General features: G+C 38.0%; 1 protein-coding gene across 1 annotated transcript in view; it reads right to left on the bottom strand.

The window, feature by feature from the left end:
• The window catches only part of LOC131691023 (ubiquitin-conjugating enzyme E2 W), a 121,214-nt gene extending 107,624 nt beyond the window's left edge, over window positions 1-13,590 (bottom strand). The window contains exon 1 of the mRNA XM_058977159.1: window positions 13,248-13,590. Coding sequence (XP_058833142.1) covers window positions 13,248-13,295 — 48 coding nt within the window. The 5' untranslated portion in view covers window positions 13,296-13,590. The remainder of the gene's footprint in view (window positions 1-13,247) is intronic.
• Between the last annotated feature and the right edge of the window lie 1,841 nt (window positions 13,591-15,431).

Here is a 15,431-nt window from a genome sequence, read left to right as displayed (position 1 = left end):
TCTCCGAAGACATCATCGGCTCAAATGTAACGATTTAGGCGTAATTCATTGAACGCACGATTTTGGCACAAAAAACCACTCTCTATTATTCATAAACAACCGATAACAAAAATTGTCAACAAAAAAATTCCCAGTATAGTAAGGATTCGAACATATGACCAACGACTTGTGACGATACTAAGCGAGGGAGTTTTGAAATTGCGTGAAAAAAAGAAACAAGATTCAGACCGATATAATATATCAGAGAAAAAAAACACGACACGGTAGGTCAACGACAGAAACTGACGCATAGCTGTGCAATTCCAAATATGCTAGTAGGGTTTATTAATTTCAGTACCTAATAATAGAATATAAAAAAGTAGCTGAAGGGCTAAACAGAATACTGCGTTACTGATAGTGCGCCAAAGTCTAGCGAGAACAATCTGCGGCGTAAAAGTCTACCAACCAACGATTGCTTTCAACAGCAATCGAGACAATGTTTTTACAATAACATTGAATCTTTTCCAAATTGGTCCCAACGCTGCGTCAGTGACGGCACGTTCTGTTTCACTCTTAAATGATTGGTACCTATGCTATGCCACAAAAGACCCACATAAACATAAAGAAAGAAACTCGCAGATAAATTTACATCAGTCCATTATTAATCTTTTCGTCCAAGACGGCTGGTGATCTAGTCATATTCGCTACACTCTATGCTTCACGACTTTTTCAATGCAGTTCTGGCCGTGGGTGTTATAAATAAAGCCATTAACCTTCCTCCATTCCTTATGCGTTGCATGTTTGCATATATCGTTACCGTATATGATTCGATGTGCTCTTCCTGAGGTAGTACTTACTTGTACACGAGAAAGCGATGGAGCCATTAATTGACAGATTGCAACGGGTTTCCATGGATCCATCGAGGCTTAAGCATTAAACGCATCCAAACCGTGTGCAACAGTACCGACGTGAATCATCTTCTTGACCTACACCATCATCGGAGCGAGCAGCTGTTAAAATTTGCATCCATTAATAATTCCCTCCAGACTGTCATTGGAATGAGGAGGTAATAAATGTTGATCCATTGGGGTTTAAAAGCTCTACCTACAGGAATTGCTACCATCACTGAGTAGTGTTTAAAACGACACGCAATTCTTTCATTGTAGTTTCGTGCACGACTAGCAGTTAAATTTAGTAGACAAGCTGCTAATTTGCTTATGAATGGTAACAATTATCACCACTATAAAGAGCATAGCAGACGTAAGAAAACTGCTTTGGTCGGATTATGCCCGAGTAATAAAAAGCAGACGAATTCGACGTGACAAGTTAGCTAAATTTAGCCACACAATACGAATTCGGTGTGTAGAATAGTCGTTCGTAAAGTTGATTTTATTAGTTTAGAATTGAAAAGTAGCAGTCATCCTTTACACCATATGTTGGTCGTAGATTTATCCGAATTGGTGTTTATGTTACAGACTGGCAACTTCCTGGTGTGCTTGTTTCGAGTGGCAGACAAAGGGTGCCCGTGTTCAAGGTTTTCAATGTCATTTCTTTCTCATAAACTATCGAATCCAATTGTAAAAAAATTTGCTTCCATTGCGAGTTTAAGTGGTTAAGAGAAAATGGGACAAAACGCACTCCCGGGGCAAAATGCACCCCTTGCTTACAACGAAAACTGCTGTAGATTTCCAGAAAAGGGTAACACCAGTCGGAAGTCCGCCATAGTCAACATACTTTGTCAAAGTTTGTTTACCGTATGTCAATAGCAGCTCGAGAAATAAACAAAAGACAATAACGTGCTCTTCTCATGTAATTATCGTGGCTCATACAAAAAGGAATTTCAGCTCTTATAAATGCGATTTATACTATTATATCAGTGCATTCCAGTTCTATTTATACCGTTGTTCATTATTCTGTTGCACTATATATGAAATATCTTCTAAATAATTCACTTTTTTCTAAATTTATATCTGCTCCTTCGGGGGCAAAATGCCCTTTTCCTTAATTTTGCTGATTTTATAATCGAAAACAGAAAACATGTTCTGAAAACCTACTAATTGCATAACCTAAGGCTATTTAATGGCACACTTTTGTGAAATCTCGTCAGAAAACAAAACTACTTGTTTGTTCACCGAGCATTCTGCCCCGTTGTTGTCGTGCATTATGCCCCATTGTTGTGGTGCATTTTACCCCCGTACAGGTGCGTTTTGCCCCGCTTATTTTTCAAAAGGCAATTTTTAAGGATTTTGAAGAATCGAACATTTTTCATGTTTTTTATCATTTTGCAAAGCGTTATGATTGTGATTACAGAGGAAAATGTTGGCTAAACGATATCATTAATTAAATTCTCCCGATTGATGTTCTATAGCTGAGTTAGATTATATCATATTTCATAGGGGGTGCGTTCCCTATATACAAAGTTGAGGCGAAAAAGTGACCTAATATTACGTTCACACTCAATTCAGTTCGGTAATTTCCGCACAGCTGAACAGTCAGTAAATTTTTCAACTGATAGCTCAGCAAAGTGGCATTAATTTACTGATTTTCAGCGATATATTTACCGAGTTTATTCAAAATAAACGTCACTTCTACTAAGATCTCGGTAAAAGCTTTGTTAGCTGAGTGCTCGGCTGTGCAAAACTCGGTAAAAGTAGCGAAAAAAGCTGGGATTCGGTAGAACAAGATTAAGTGTGTTCACACTACGAGTTAAAACATGTTTTAAATCTATTTTGATGACATATTTCTTGTCGCTAATTATTATAACATGTTTTAACTCTGTAGTGTGAACGTAGTATAAGTTCGTGATTTTTTAAAGCGTTTTATGCAAATTTTATTTGAAAAAGCGAAAGACAGTTCGTTGGTAGTACTATCGAAGATCGAAGAACCTAGTTGAATTAAAAAAAAAACCGTTTTAATCCACCTAGTGGTGCAATTGTGCCTTTCTCATTTATCCAAACTACGATTCCATGGCTGGTTATGTTTAATATAATGGTGGAACTGTCTATTAGATATTCAGTGCGATTTACACATACGTACAATGAATCGACAGCTACGAACTTGAGTTGCTATGTGCAGAGTTAAAAATAATCGAAGCTCTTTTTTGACGGCTGAAAATGAACCTGATGTGACTCACGGTGAATAGAAAAAATATTCATTCAAATACCCATGTTATTCATTCAGTTGAATATCGTACAATATATTCAATTCACTAATTATCTAGGAAAATGTTTTCAAATGCCGGTAAAGCATATGAAACAACAATCATCATCGCTTACATTGCGCCAGGGCCTACTTTGATGCATTTGATTCGTTGCTGCATGGTCGCTTCGTGCAATAATCGGAGACGAATGAAAATCTGCATGGATGAATGGGCGGCTTGTTCGTTTGACATTTTCAGCTGCGTCACTGAATATTGAAAGTGAATGCGGCTGAATATGATCAATTTTCATTCAATGAATTTGAATATTTTTAACTCTGGCTATGTGTCGACGCTGAAACACTTGAAACCAGCAGCGGATCCAGAAGGAGGGTTCGGAGGTTTGGACCCCGCCAAAAAAATTCAACTTATTAAGAAATTTTAAATGTCTCTCAACTCAAAATCATATCAAACCAAATTTTTCACTGGTTTTTCAGACCCACTAGGAAAGTTTTTTCTAGAGGAATTAGAAAATTTTATTCGCGTGGAGGGGTACTTCATGAGGGAAGGGCGGTTTAGGGAAGGGTGGTAAGTGATGTGGGGGGTGTCCCTCACCGTATCTCCCTAACTACGACCTTGTTAAAATACAGAAAACCTATGCAAGCCAAAAAAATGGCCGAGATTAGGTTGACGATGTTTAGAGTGATTGCATAACCTTTCTATAGGAGAAAGGCAGAAATGTGAATTTGCTGTGTATCCGCACTCTTAAACCCATAACTCCGGAACCGAAACTAGGAATTTAATGAAATTCAATAGCAGACTATGGGAACGTTGTACCTTTCATTTGAGACTAAGTTTGATGAAATCGGTTCAGCCATCTGCGAGTAACCGATGTGCTTATTTTTGGTCACATACATACATACATACATACATACATACATACATACATACATACATACATACATACATACATACATACATACATACATACATACATACATACATACATACATACATACATACATACATACGTACGTACATACATACATACATACATACATACACATACATACATACATACACATACATACATACATACACATACATACATACATACACATACATACATACATACACATACATACATACATACACATACATACATACATACACATACATACATACATACACATACATACATACATACACATACATACATACATACACACACATACATACGCACACACAGACATTTGCCGAATTCGACGAACTGAGTCGAATGGTCCCCAATGGGTCGAATGGGCCGAGATTAGGTTGACGATGTTCAGAGTGATTGCATATCCTTTCTATAGGAGAAAGGCAAAAATATTCTAGGTTGTCGGAGTTATGGCCCATCTCCCGAAGCTTGTTTTTTTTTGTAGAGTTTTGCGGTGAACGCTCTCCAAGCCGAACCGCTCAACTGAAATCCAAAAACTAAAAAGATTATTGGAAAAAAATGTATAGTGGTGTACTTGAATGGATCGGTTTTCCAATAGAAAATTTTTTTCTTACAAAAAACATGTTGACCAAAAAATTAAGTTTTTCGGTGTTCCAAATTTTAAACAAAAATTCATTGCGAAGAATCGAAAATTTTTTGATGAAAAAGGAATCATTCAAGTACACAAGAATATAAATACAAACAATTTAAAAAAAGAAATGTGAAGATCGGATGAATAATATTTCAGCTATCACGTTCACCAAAACGGCACTTTTCAAAAAAATTTATTCCGAGATAATTGCGTTTAAAGTGTTGTGTTAACTTCATTCGTGGAAGAGTCAGCTCGCTGCAAATGACTGTAATTTGAAATTTAGTGCTCCGATCTGGATAAAATTTTGCACAGATACTTTCAAAAGCATGTACTTTCAGAATATTCAATAAAAAAAATTTCCGTTTTTTGAGTTTCAACTTTGTATATAACCCCTTAATTTACCATGTAAGATGGTAGGTTGAGTTACAAGTCGTGGGTCGTCCTCGGCTTTGGGCCACTCGCTTGCACAGCGTCACAAGCATTTTGAATAGAACCAACCTTCCTTTTCATTTAGAAGAAAAAGGGCCTCCTCTCGGTGTTGGTCAATATGCTTAAAAAGTTTTTGCCACCATTTGGGTTCTGATTAAATCCCTACATCCCCCCAAGTCCATCGTTTTAACGGTTCAACGGAATCCATGCTCCTCAAAAAGTATCTCGAAAGACACTACAGTGTGATTCCTCGCTCCGTTTTTGTTTACTGTGAGGTAGAGAATTGCTCGCTAGGATTTCCCTTCACAGCGAGAGTGACTGGTGCTTCTGGATTCTTTGTGGATATCCAGGGAAGCGAACCTTTTACATTTCTTGCAAAAGAAATGTATAGGAATCGTTCAAACTTTGAAAACTTTTTTCGAGGCCCGGAAGACCGAGTCTCCTATACCAATAGACTCAGCTCGACAAATTGAGACATTGTCTGTATGTGTGTGTCTGTATGTATGTACGCTAATGTCATGTAATTATCTCAGCAATGGCTGAACCGATCTTACCGGAGATATTAAACATTTTATATGTTTATTCCTCACGTCTACCAATTTTCAATAACTAAAAATGACACCACTACATAAAGAGCATTGATTTACTGGTATTTTAAAGACAAAACTGAACCGATTTATAATATCGGTCTATGAAAACACATCTACGTGATTCAATTCGATCTCGAAATAATTTTGTAAATTTACTTCATAATGAATGAATTTCTCAAAAATTAATATGTAAATTCACTTCAAAAACGAAATAATGTGTAAGTTCACTTCTAAGTGAAATGTTTTCCAGAGTTGATGTTGACCCCTTGGATTGGGCATTGCGTTAAGCCATGAGGTAGATGTTGGATGGTATATTAATACACAGATCACCAAGTAATCCACCTAGTAGTGAGACAACAGATTTCACTTATAATTCATATTTATATTATATTCGCGATATCACCGAGTGCAACTGTATTTTAGAATCCCAAAATAAAAAATTGTCTTCTTTTGCAAGATTTGGGTTAAACCGGTCATGAGCAAAAATTACCAGTTGCATTATTTATGATAAAAACGAATCAAAATATCGCATAACATGTAAACATGATTGTGCGAAATGGACAAAACAAATAACTATAACATTGCAAGAATAAATGTTTTTTGAAGTAAAATACTTCTAACGTTTCAATACAGAGGGCCCGTTTCAAAATTTCTGGCCAAAATTTTACCCAATTTTTGACGTGAATATCTGCTATTGTACTGCATGCAAAAATAGATTTTTTTTTTGCTATGTGATTATACACAACAATTTTGTAACTAGGAGACGGGAATAGCGTAGTTGGTAAATCGATTGCCTTGTATGAAGCTCCCCTGGGTTCGATTCCCAACCCCGCACATAGGGTTAGAGATTCTTCTAAAACAGATTTCTTTAATCCGAAAAGAGGCAAATGACCATTAGGATAAAACATTTATAATCAAAATAAAAAAAAAATGTAACTAATTCCGTAGAATGTACAATTAGTGCAAATAACGGAAATAATGTACTATGTGAAGGCAGTAATTACCTGCGCCAAGACTGGTCCGCACTATTCGACCGATGGAGCAAGCGTTATTAGCACAGCCCCCTTGTCGTCAAATGAACTGCAACACACGTACAGCGCATGATGCAGAAGAAATATTCATCAGTTTGCTTTTTGTCATCGTAGCAGCTGAAGCACAATTTAAGTTGCCCTTCAAACGCAAATCGCTCCTTGGTTAGCCAGAACCGTTGATATGGGGGTGCAATCAGATACGTGAAGTTATGAGTAGAGATACCGCGTGTCTGTTTGAATCCGTCGTCACTCACCTGCCAAACGAGCAACATCATGACTGTAACGTCCGGATGGTACAATAAGTGGTTAAATGCCGCTAACCGTGTTCGAATTTGTACCCGTTTCTTTGCTGTATACAAAGCTTGTGAACGCGATTTGAAACGAATGGGTATAGAACTACTATGGTATGTTATGAGGAGTTTTTCGGCTAATCAGTCATACATTAGACAGCGAAAACAACAATATTGCTTTTACTTCCAACGTTTCAATGGATTTATTCCACCTTTATCAAGGATTAAAAACTTTGTGTTTTCTTGAAAAGTGTAATGTTGTGGTTAAAGTCGGGTACACACGATGATTTGCAAAGTGGGTAGGTTTTGTAATGAGTTTAACACACTGCAGAGTGCGACGTGTGTGTGCTGCTTGTGAGGCGGTGGGTAAAAAATAAGTTATTTATATGCTTTTGTGTACATTGCACTGGTAATTTTCATGTCGAAATCCTTTTGGTGGTTTGTAGGCAGCTAGGGTAATAAACCTGCTGGCACATATTTTTCATATTTCGGATATACGTGATGCGTTTTCATCACTGAAGGTATTTCTAAAGCACGGGTGGACTCAACTGGGTTTGAGCTTACTTAATAGCAGGGGTTAGCTGGAGATTTTGACGAGTGAGACGGTTGAGTTATGTTAAAGCAGTGACCAAAAGAACGCACTGAATGGTTTTCATTACAGGTTTGCAAGCATTAGTATTTTATATCGATCGAATTCCTTAGGGCATATTCAGCATCGTGGGATTTTCTATAGGAGTTTCAAAGTGGAATTAGAACAGGTACAATGACATCCCCAGCAGAGCGTTTTAATTTATTATTTCAAACAGGTTTTTTAACTTTGAAACTGGTATATGGCGTTCTGTTTGTTACTTCATTTGAAACACATTTAGAACTGCGTTGGAAATAAAGAGTATTAAGCACACTACACTCAAATTTGATCGACTGGGGAAAATAATTTCAAGTCAAGTAATGTCCAAAGGGCACGACGTCCTGGAAAGAATATTCATTGTTTTAAAGTACTTGCATATTCCGGAAAACTGAAAGCGGTTATGTTGTTTCGAATTTGATACATAATGACTGAGATTATGCAAATTTTCCAAGCGGAAACATTTTTGGAAAAGACTAATTTTATTTGTGCATAAGGACACAAGGCCTTACATAAAGTATTTTTTATTGTTTCGGATTATTCTCGTCAGTAATTAAGGCCAACTTAATGCTAGTTAGATAAGTACAAACAAACACCGAATTGGCGCTAGTTAGACACTAAAATCCGAAAAGTCACACGTCTTGTGTAAACACTAAACAACTGGCTAGTATCGAGTGATGTCTCGATAGTAAGCACAGAGGTTCTGCTTGCCGACAAGGAATGTGAATCGAAACCGTCTTTTGGTTTTACAACCAAACGCCTGGAACTATTCAAATTTTCGTTTTTAGATAAGACCGACTTTTTTGTGCATAAGGACATGTTTACATGTTTTGGATTATCCTCGTCAATAACTAACGCCAACTTAAAGTTAGATTGAGATTGTTATTAGAAAAAAATCCCATCTGGCTTAACGTATAAGTCTATCATTTTCTCCATTATTTTCAGAAATATGGAAGTTAATCTGATTAGCCTAAATGATTTTGGAAAAAATTTATCGCGTTTCTCAGGTTTTTAGCATGAATATTAGCCTTCTTTCTCTCTAACTTGTTGGTAGGGTGATGAGCCTATTTTCACCATACTAAGCAAGGTGCCTCACTAATTCGGCAATTTCTTGCCTTACAATCAATGGAATGCGTAAAAATTGACATCAACCGCTTTGCTTCGTAGTTAAGAACCAATATAGTAACACAAATGCGTTGAAAACAGTAAAATTCTCGAGTTTGAGCACAATGAAAACTCGAATCGAGTGCCCCTATTGTTGCGCTACCATTTGACTCAATGCGTTGAACAAAGATTGCAGACACTGCTCTAACCAACGGCTTCAAATGGGTAGGGTGATAATAGAAACATGGCGCGAATAGGCTCATCACCCTATATAGTTTAGTATTAGACTATCCCTAAAGGTTCTCGTCAGGTATGGAATGATATGATGTTTGCTTTTATGTAGCATTATTTACGGTATCCCATCCATACCAAACGATTTTAATGGTGCAAAGGAGTCGATCGCTCATTCCATCTTTGCGCCTGTAAATATAGAATAGTGTATTTCTTGAGCTTCGGTACCAGTATCATATAAATCACGCCCTGCTTCAATTCAATGTTGTGTTTGAATATTATTAATGGGAAACAAACCAGGAATATGTTTATCATCATCATGATACTAAGTGTTTCTTGAGAATCAATGGTGAAAGGTTCCATCGTCTTTCTTCGCACTACCTAACCCGTTTGTATGATCTTTTGAGAGAGCTTTTTGCAGTCTTGCAACGACGGGAGCTTATTCAATCCGCTCGCACAACAGCCTTCCAGACGGCGCCGGGGGTTGAGTGGTAAGCGTGACCACCACTCATTCCAGTTGGCCTGGTTTCAATTCTAGCCGAGGTCGTTGAGATTTGTCTGAGGTGAAAAAAAATGTGGTCACGTCTTCCTTCGGAAGGGAAGAAAGCCGTCGGTCCCCGGTCCATGAGTTGATGGATCGATATTCTAGTCCAGATAGTAGAGTCACCTCCAAGGATGGCCTACCTTTTCTGCGGCTGTAATTTTTCTGCCCACATTCTCATTTCTCTTTTGACGCTGCTGTCGTTCGCTAGTGCAGAGCGCTCAGCGCTGTACGGCAGTCTGTAAGCAAAGCAGTAACATGACAAAAAAAATACTGCACCCCGTACAACCACCAGACGCGAGTGGTACAGCTTCTCTTTCCTTATTTTACACCTTTTAATATTTTTGATTTATTCAATACTTTTAATCACAAACGACGACAATGAATGCGGTTCGTTTACGCCACGACCGGCATTAACGCTTTCGTGTGCGGGACTCTCCCTTTGACTATGCAGAGAAAAGTGTACAAAGCGAGAGAACAAACTTTACTACGCCACACTCTCACCGAGCAGTCGGAGTACAGTAGCAAAACAAAAATGTATTCTACTGCTGTGCGAGAAAATGTACTCGGTTTGGCTACCGTTCTGGCAAGAGCTGTAGTGATGCATCGCTGTACCGGGCTGTAGGGCTTGTACAAATGTAAATATGCCGAAAAAATGTAGTTTACCGATACCTTTGGCATCCCTGGTCACCTCTCTGGCGTCGGTAAAGAAGAAGTAGAATCCAACTTCTGTGCCTACTAACAAATTCCTCCAGCCGTGATACTTGTGGAGTGCGCAGTAGTATATACGGCCTCTTGAAAAAACAAGTATCGGGCTAACCATTCCTTCTCTTTCCTGCCGTTATCTACATTCGGGCCTGGCCAGCGCCGGTGTTGATCAATAAACACTTTAGGATTACCAGGAGTTGCACATTGATGAACTCCCAAGCATAATTAATCTACTGATTCCCTGTGCAACTTCGGCTGGTTCTGATCGATAACGGAGTAGCAGCCAGGGGTGGTCACACAAGCTCAAGCTCAAGCTCCGCTCGCACATCAGCCTTCAACTCTTTCTTCGAGATTTCCCAATTTCTACGTTATATGTCGAACGAGACTTTTTATACTCATCCCACTGTCCAGTCCGTTTAGTCCGGTTGAACAGTTTTCTTGTAACTTTCCTGAACTTTTGTTTAGGGTTTTGTTCCCCCATGATGTGTCCTTATTGGATGTACGGGTTTTAGCTGGACAGCATCTATTATAAGCGCCCATAAGTTTAGATGTTACAATATTTGACGAGATCTCTAATTCTTCTATGGATTGAATTTCTGCTTCAAAACGTGCTCTTGCCCCCAGTAGTTTAGAGCAGAATGTATCTCAATTTGTGTTTTTGGGGTTTCTGTAGACTTCTGTTAGGGGTTCTCTTCCTTCGTATTTGAAGAGTATGTGCTGATAGAGAAGTTTCATCAGATACATGTTCTGAGAGATTTTTGTATTTGACATTGTGAGACCCATCACTTCCTCACGTATCGAATTTATAGGTATAGGAAAGTAGGTTTGTTGTCTCCATTACATGTGTCGATATTGTGGGATAATATATGGACTGTGAGGCACTTACCCCTTTTGTTGATATCACTACTCCCTCATATAGTGTGATGTACGTTTGCATTACAAGCAATAATGTACTGCTTATTTCTTATCCTGCAGTAGCCAACAAACTCAGCTACTTCCTGTGGAGGTGCTTCGTCTGATTCCTCTGGGAAGTAGGCAGAAGCGACTATAATATCAGTCCTCCCTCTTGTTACTTCAGTTTAATAACCTCTCTTAATGAGGTTGGATTGATTTGCAATCTTCGACAAAGTTGTAGCTAATAAAATTATCTCTTTTTTGATAATAGAAAATTTAACCTTAGGGTCATACGCCTCTTTGTTGGGTTCGAAAAATCTCTCCAGAAAAAAATCTAACCCTATATGCAGAGTTGGGAATCGAACCCAGACGTGAGCTACGTACAAGGCACTCGATTGACCGATAATACTATGCCCACCCCTTTTTATCTTTCTTATTTTCACTTGCAGTCCTAAACTGATGCAAATCGTGCCCCCTGGCGATAAAAATGTGAGTTACTCGGCTTTCTCTATGTAAATTGTCGAAAAGCCCAGACAAATTTCAAACTCATTAGTCCGGTAGCTAGACTTGTCCAATTTGGCTCAAATTTGGAGCAGAGACATTTTTCTGGGTAGTCTGCGTGGATACCCGTTTTTATCAGCTTCTTTGTGTATTTTAGGATGACAAAATGGAGATATTGAAAAAATCGAGCCAAAATGGAGATATTGAAAAAATCGAAGCTGTTAAAATATTCTTCTATAGTCCCTGGAGCCCCATAACCCTTTCTGATAATTTGGTATAAATTTCTCTTATTCCAGTGCAAAATTTCAAAAAAAAAATTATTTTTGCATATTTTGCATCTTGAAGACAAGAAAAATATACACCAGAAAAGTTTTACTCGATTTTATCTTGGGTCGTCTGGTAGAGATAATAAAATATGTTTCCAGGAGGCTGATAAAATCGGGTCCTCACTGTAGTGCTAAAATAAACTAATAAACCCATATTTCTCGATGTTTAGTCCGCTAGTTTGTGGATATACCATATTAAGCACTTAAACCTGACGCATAGGATCATTTAACGATATTTTGAGATCAAAAATATACATTTTAGCAACGCATCCTCAGCCATCGATTGCGTTATCTCGCCCGCAATTTTGAGACTTCTATCCCAATGATTGGGGAGAATTGCCGCACCAGGACATTTTCCCTGAAATTATTGACGGCCCTATTCGTGACCAAATTGTCTTTTAAAAAATTCAACCGATACATGATTTACCATATAGAAATCGCGCAATTTAAGGAAAAACGAAAGTGTAACGCGGTACTGAATATTTTAAGTACACCGTGATGCAACTGTAACTGGGCACAAAATATCATTAATAGGTGAATAAAAATGACTATCTTACACCTCTAGTGTATCACATTATCGAAGTAAAGAGACTCTACATACAAGATGTACTGCCCATGGTCGAATATTTGTTCGTTTTCTATGGGATTTCCTATCTTTATGGGACTGATTTGCGATCATGGGCAGCGTAAAGAGTGCAGCATCTCACCCGACGCGGCATCTCCTCTGAAGTTATCCTAACCGTGGTCGTGTGTTGTACACAACCCTGTACCTAGTATATTAACCTTATTACAATTCCTTTTTCGCTTTCCACCAAAATTTAATAAGAAAAATAGTCTTTCAAACCGTTAAGCTACAAATTTGATAAGAACCATGATAGTTTCCGATCAAAACGGATAGCTGATCAATGGCATATTAATTCAAAGCATGTAAATGTTACGTATTGATTTTGACCCTCACTCGTTTAATTATCATGTAGGCATACGTAAATATGACAAGAACCTGTCGATTCATTTATGTCAATGAGATGATTAATGCCGCCAAGGTACTAATCGATAGTAAGATATTTTATGTTATCTCAAACCACTAGGATCATTCTGATATTTAGTGCTTCCGAATCCAAGCCGCAGATTTTCGCCAATATCCTTTATCACGTGTCCTTATTGATCCTGGAGGCAAGCAGGCGAGCGGTAGCTCTTTGGCCGAAATGACCTTCAGTGTCAGATTGTCCTGGGGACCACAAACTCGTGACAAACTAATCGAATTAGCCGAAACTAACCAGAGCAAATCACTTACCTCCGAAGGACTCATTGCCATTTTTCTAGAGCCGTCACTCTTGCTCATACAGTGTACACACCTAAGAGGTACACAGCAAAGCTGGTTGTATGTAACAGCTCCGTCCCCTCACTTCACACAGGACCACCAGCACAGTTTTCAACGTTTATGCTGATTTTTCGACAGCTGCTTGAAATCACTCACTAATCACCCAGAAACACTAACACTCACATCACAAACGAGAGCGAAATTTAAAAAACTAATTACCACTAACTTTCCGTCTTTTTTGCGTTCGATTGTGTTCCCGAGACAAGATTTTTATTTTATTTTGTGTCATCTCCGCACACGGACGGGTGAAAAGATAACAAAACTGACAGCGCTAGAATGTCAAGCCAAGGCCTGCGTTGCCAGTTTCTCGCTTGCATCGAGACGATTTACCGTCCGGGTGCAATTGCTGGAGACCAAAGATTCTGCCAGCACACAGTTGTCGCAATGGTACCAAAACTTGCGTTTAATTAATGGTGCTCTAGCAGTTGATTTTAGAGATTTGGTGTGTTGGCAGCACTTTTTCAGAATGGAAGCCCCCATCTTTTTATGTATACTGAATTATGATTAATCCACCTAAAAGTGAGATAGAAAATTTATTTCCACCAACTTTCGAGATAGAGGCATGATATCAATGATAAAGTTATAGAACATTCTACTGCGGGAAAACTTGTTGAATGTGCAAACTCTCCAAAATGTAATGGTGTTGAGATAAAGCGTGTTATTTGTGGAAGGCACCCAAAAAATCATTTTTTCATTATAACTTTTTCTGAGATTTTTGCAATTCTTCAAATGTTCTTTGAAGTTGTTGAAATTAATAAATTACAGATATTTGTCGAAGACGTCAACATTTTTTATTTTAAAACTTAAGGGCATGTTCAGGAGCGTTTTATTTTGTATAGGAGTTTCAAAGTAGAACTGGAACTGAAACATTCACATTCCCAGCAGTGCGTTTTGTTTTATAAATTCGAACAGTTTTGCTTTAAAATTTAAAACTGTTATACGACGCCGTTCTATTTGTTGTTGATTTTAAAACACGTTTAGAACTGTGTTTTAAATACATGCAAAATTTTCAGCACAGACACTTAGACCCGATAGACTGGGGAAAAATAAATTTGAATGCAGTGACGCTGAAAGCACGGCGTGACATGAATTTTAAACTGAATAGACCATCCGCTAAAACTGCTGCTGGGGACAGCAAGTTCTAGTTTTAAAATTTTCAGTTTTGTATAACAGAACTGTCTAAGAGTTATTAAATAAAGTGGATTAAAAATACCGCCATTTTCAACGTCAATTACTAAGAGATGTGGAAATACGTGGAAGACATTTCGATTCTATGAGAAAGATAGTGACAAGTACTACAACAAAAAATACTACTCACAATGGGCATCTACCGGCCTGTATATAAAAAATAGTTTCCGACAATGCATGTTTTGCATTTTGTAACAAAATAAGTACGTATTGAATATACTGGAAGAGGATTGTTTTATGACCGATAATGCAAAGTGATGTTACAACGCGTGACATATTAGAACTTTCAACGAATTTCAATAAAAGCCAATCATCAAATTTTAGTATATTCAGTTTATGTTGATTGAGCCTTTCATGAAACTTCGTACTTTGTCTACGAATCTGTGATAAGTTTTGATGTGGGCGTTCATTTGATAAAGTTATAACATATTTGTTGAATGAAGATTCGTCAAATCGTTGTAAACGTCACGAAAGAATGGGTCACATGATTGTCTATTTGATGTCATAAAATGAAAAATGAACAAATCTTGAGTCATTGAAAAAATCGAATGCGTATAATTTTCATTAGAAATTTTAAAAAATTCCGTAGAATTCACGAGTTAATCCGTAGATCCGTAGAAAGGACAGAAATCCGTAGATCTGCGGGAAAATCCGTAGGGTTGGCCACCCTGGTGGTCTGTAATCATTTTATGCATAAAACAGGCGCGTCTCTACATCATTGAAATGATGCCTGGCGGCAGTCATGGAATATACTGCTTCAAGCTGACGGAACGTAGCCACTACTACGAGGTAATTTTTCCTTATGTGCTGCTTTTATATGTGTGCGCAGTTCATTGGATGCAAAGAGGCGGTCCTAGCAACACTAGCTGCTTGGTTGAATTGTTCGGACCAATCAGCGCAATTACCACT

The sequence above is a fragment of the Topomyia yanbarensis genome, chromosome 3, assembly GCF_030247195.1.
Source record: "Topomyia yanbarensis strain Yona2022 chromosome 3, ASM3024719v1, whole genome shotgun sequence".
Classification (NCBI taxonomy): Eukaryota; Metazoa; Arthropoda; class Insecta; order Diptera; family Culicidae; genus Topomyia; species Topomyia yanbarensis.
This window is presented reverse-complemented; position numbering and strand designations above follow the sequence as displayed.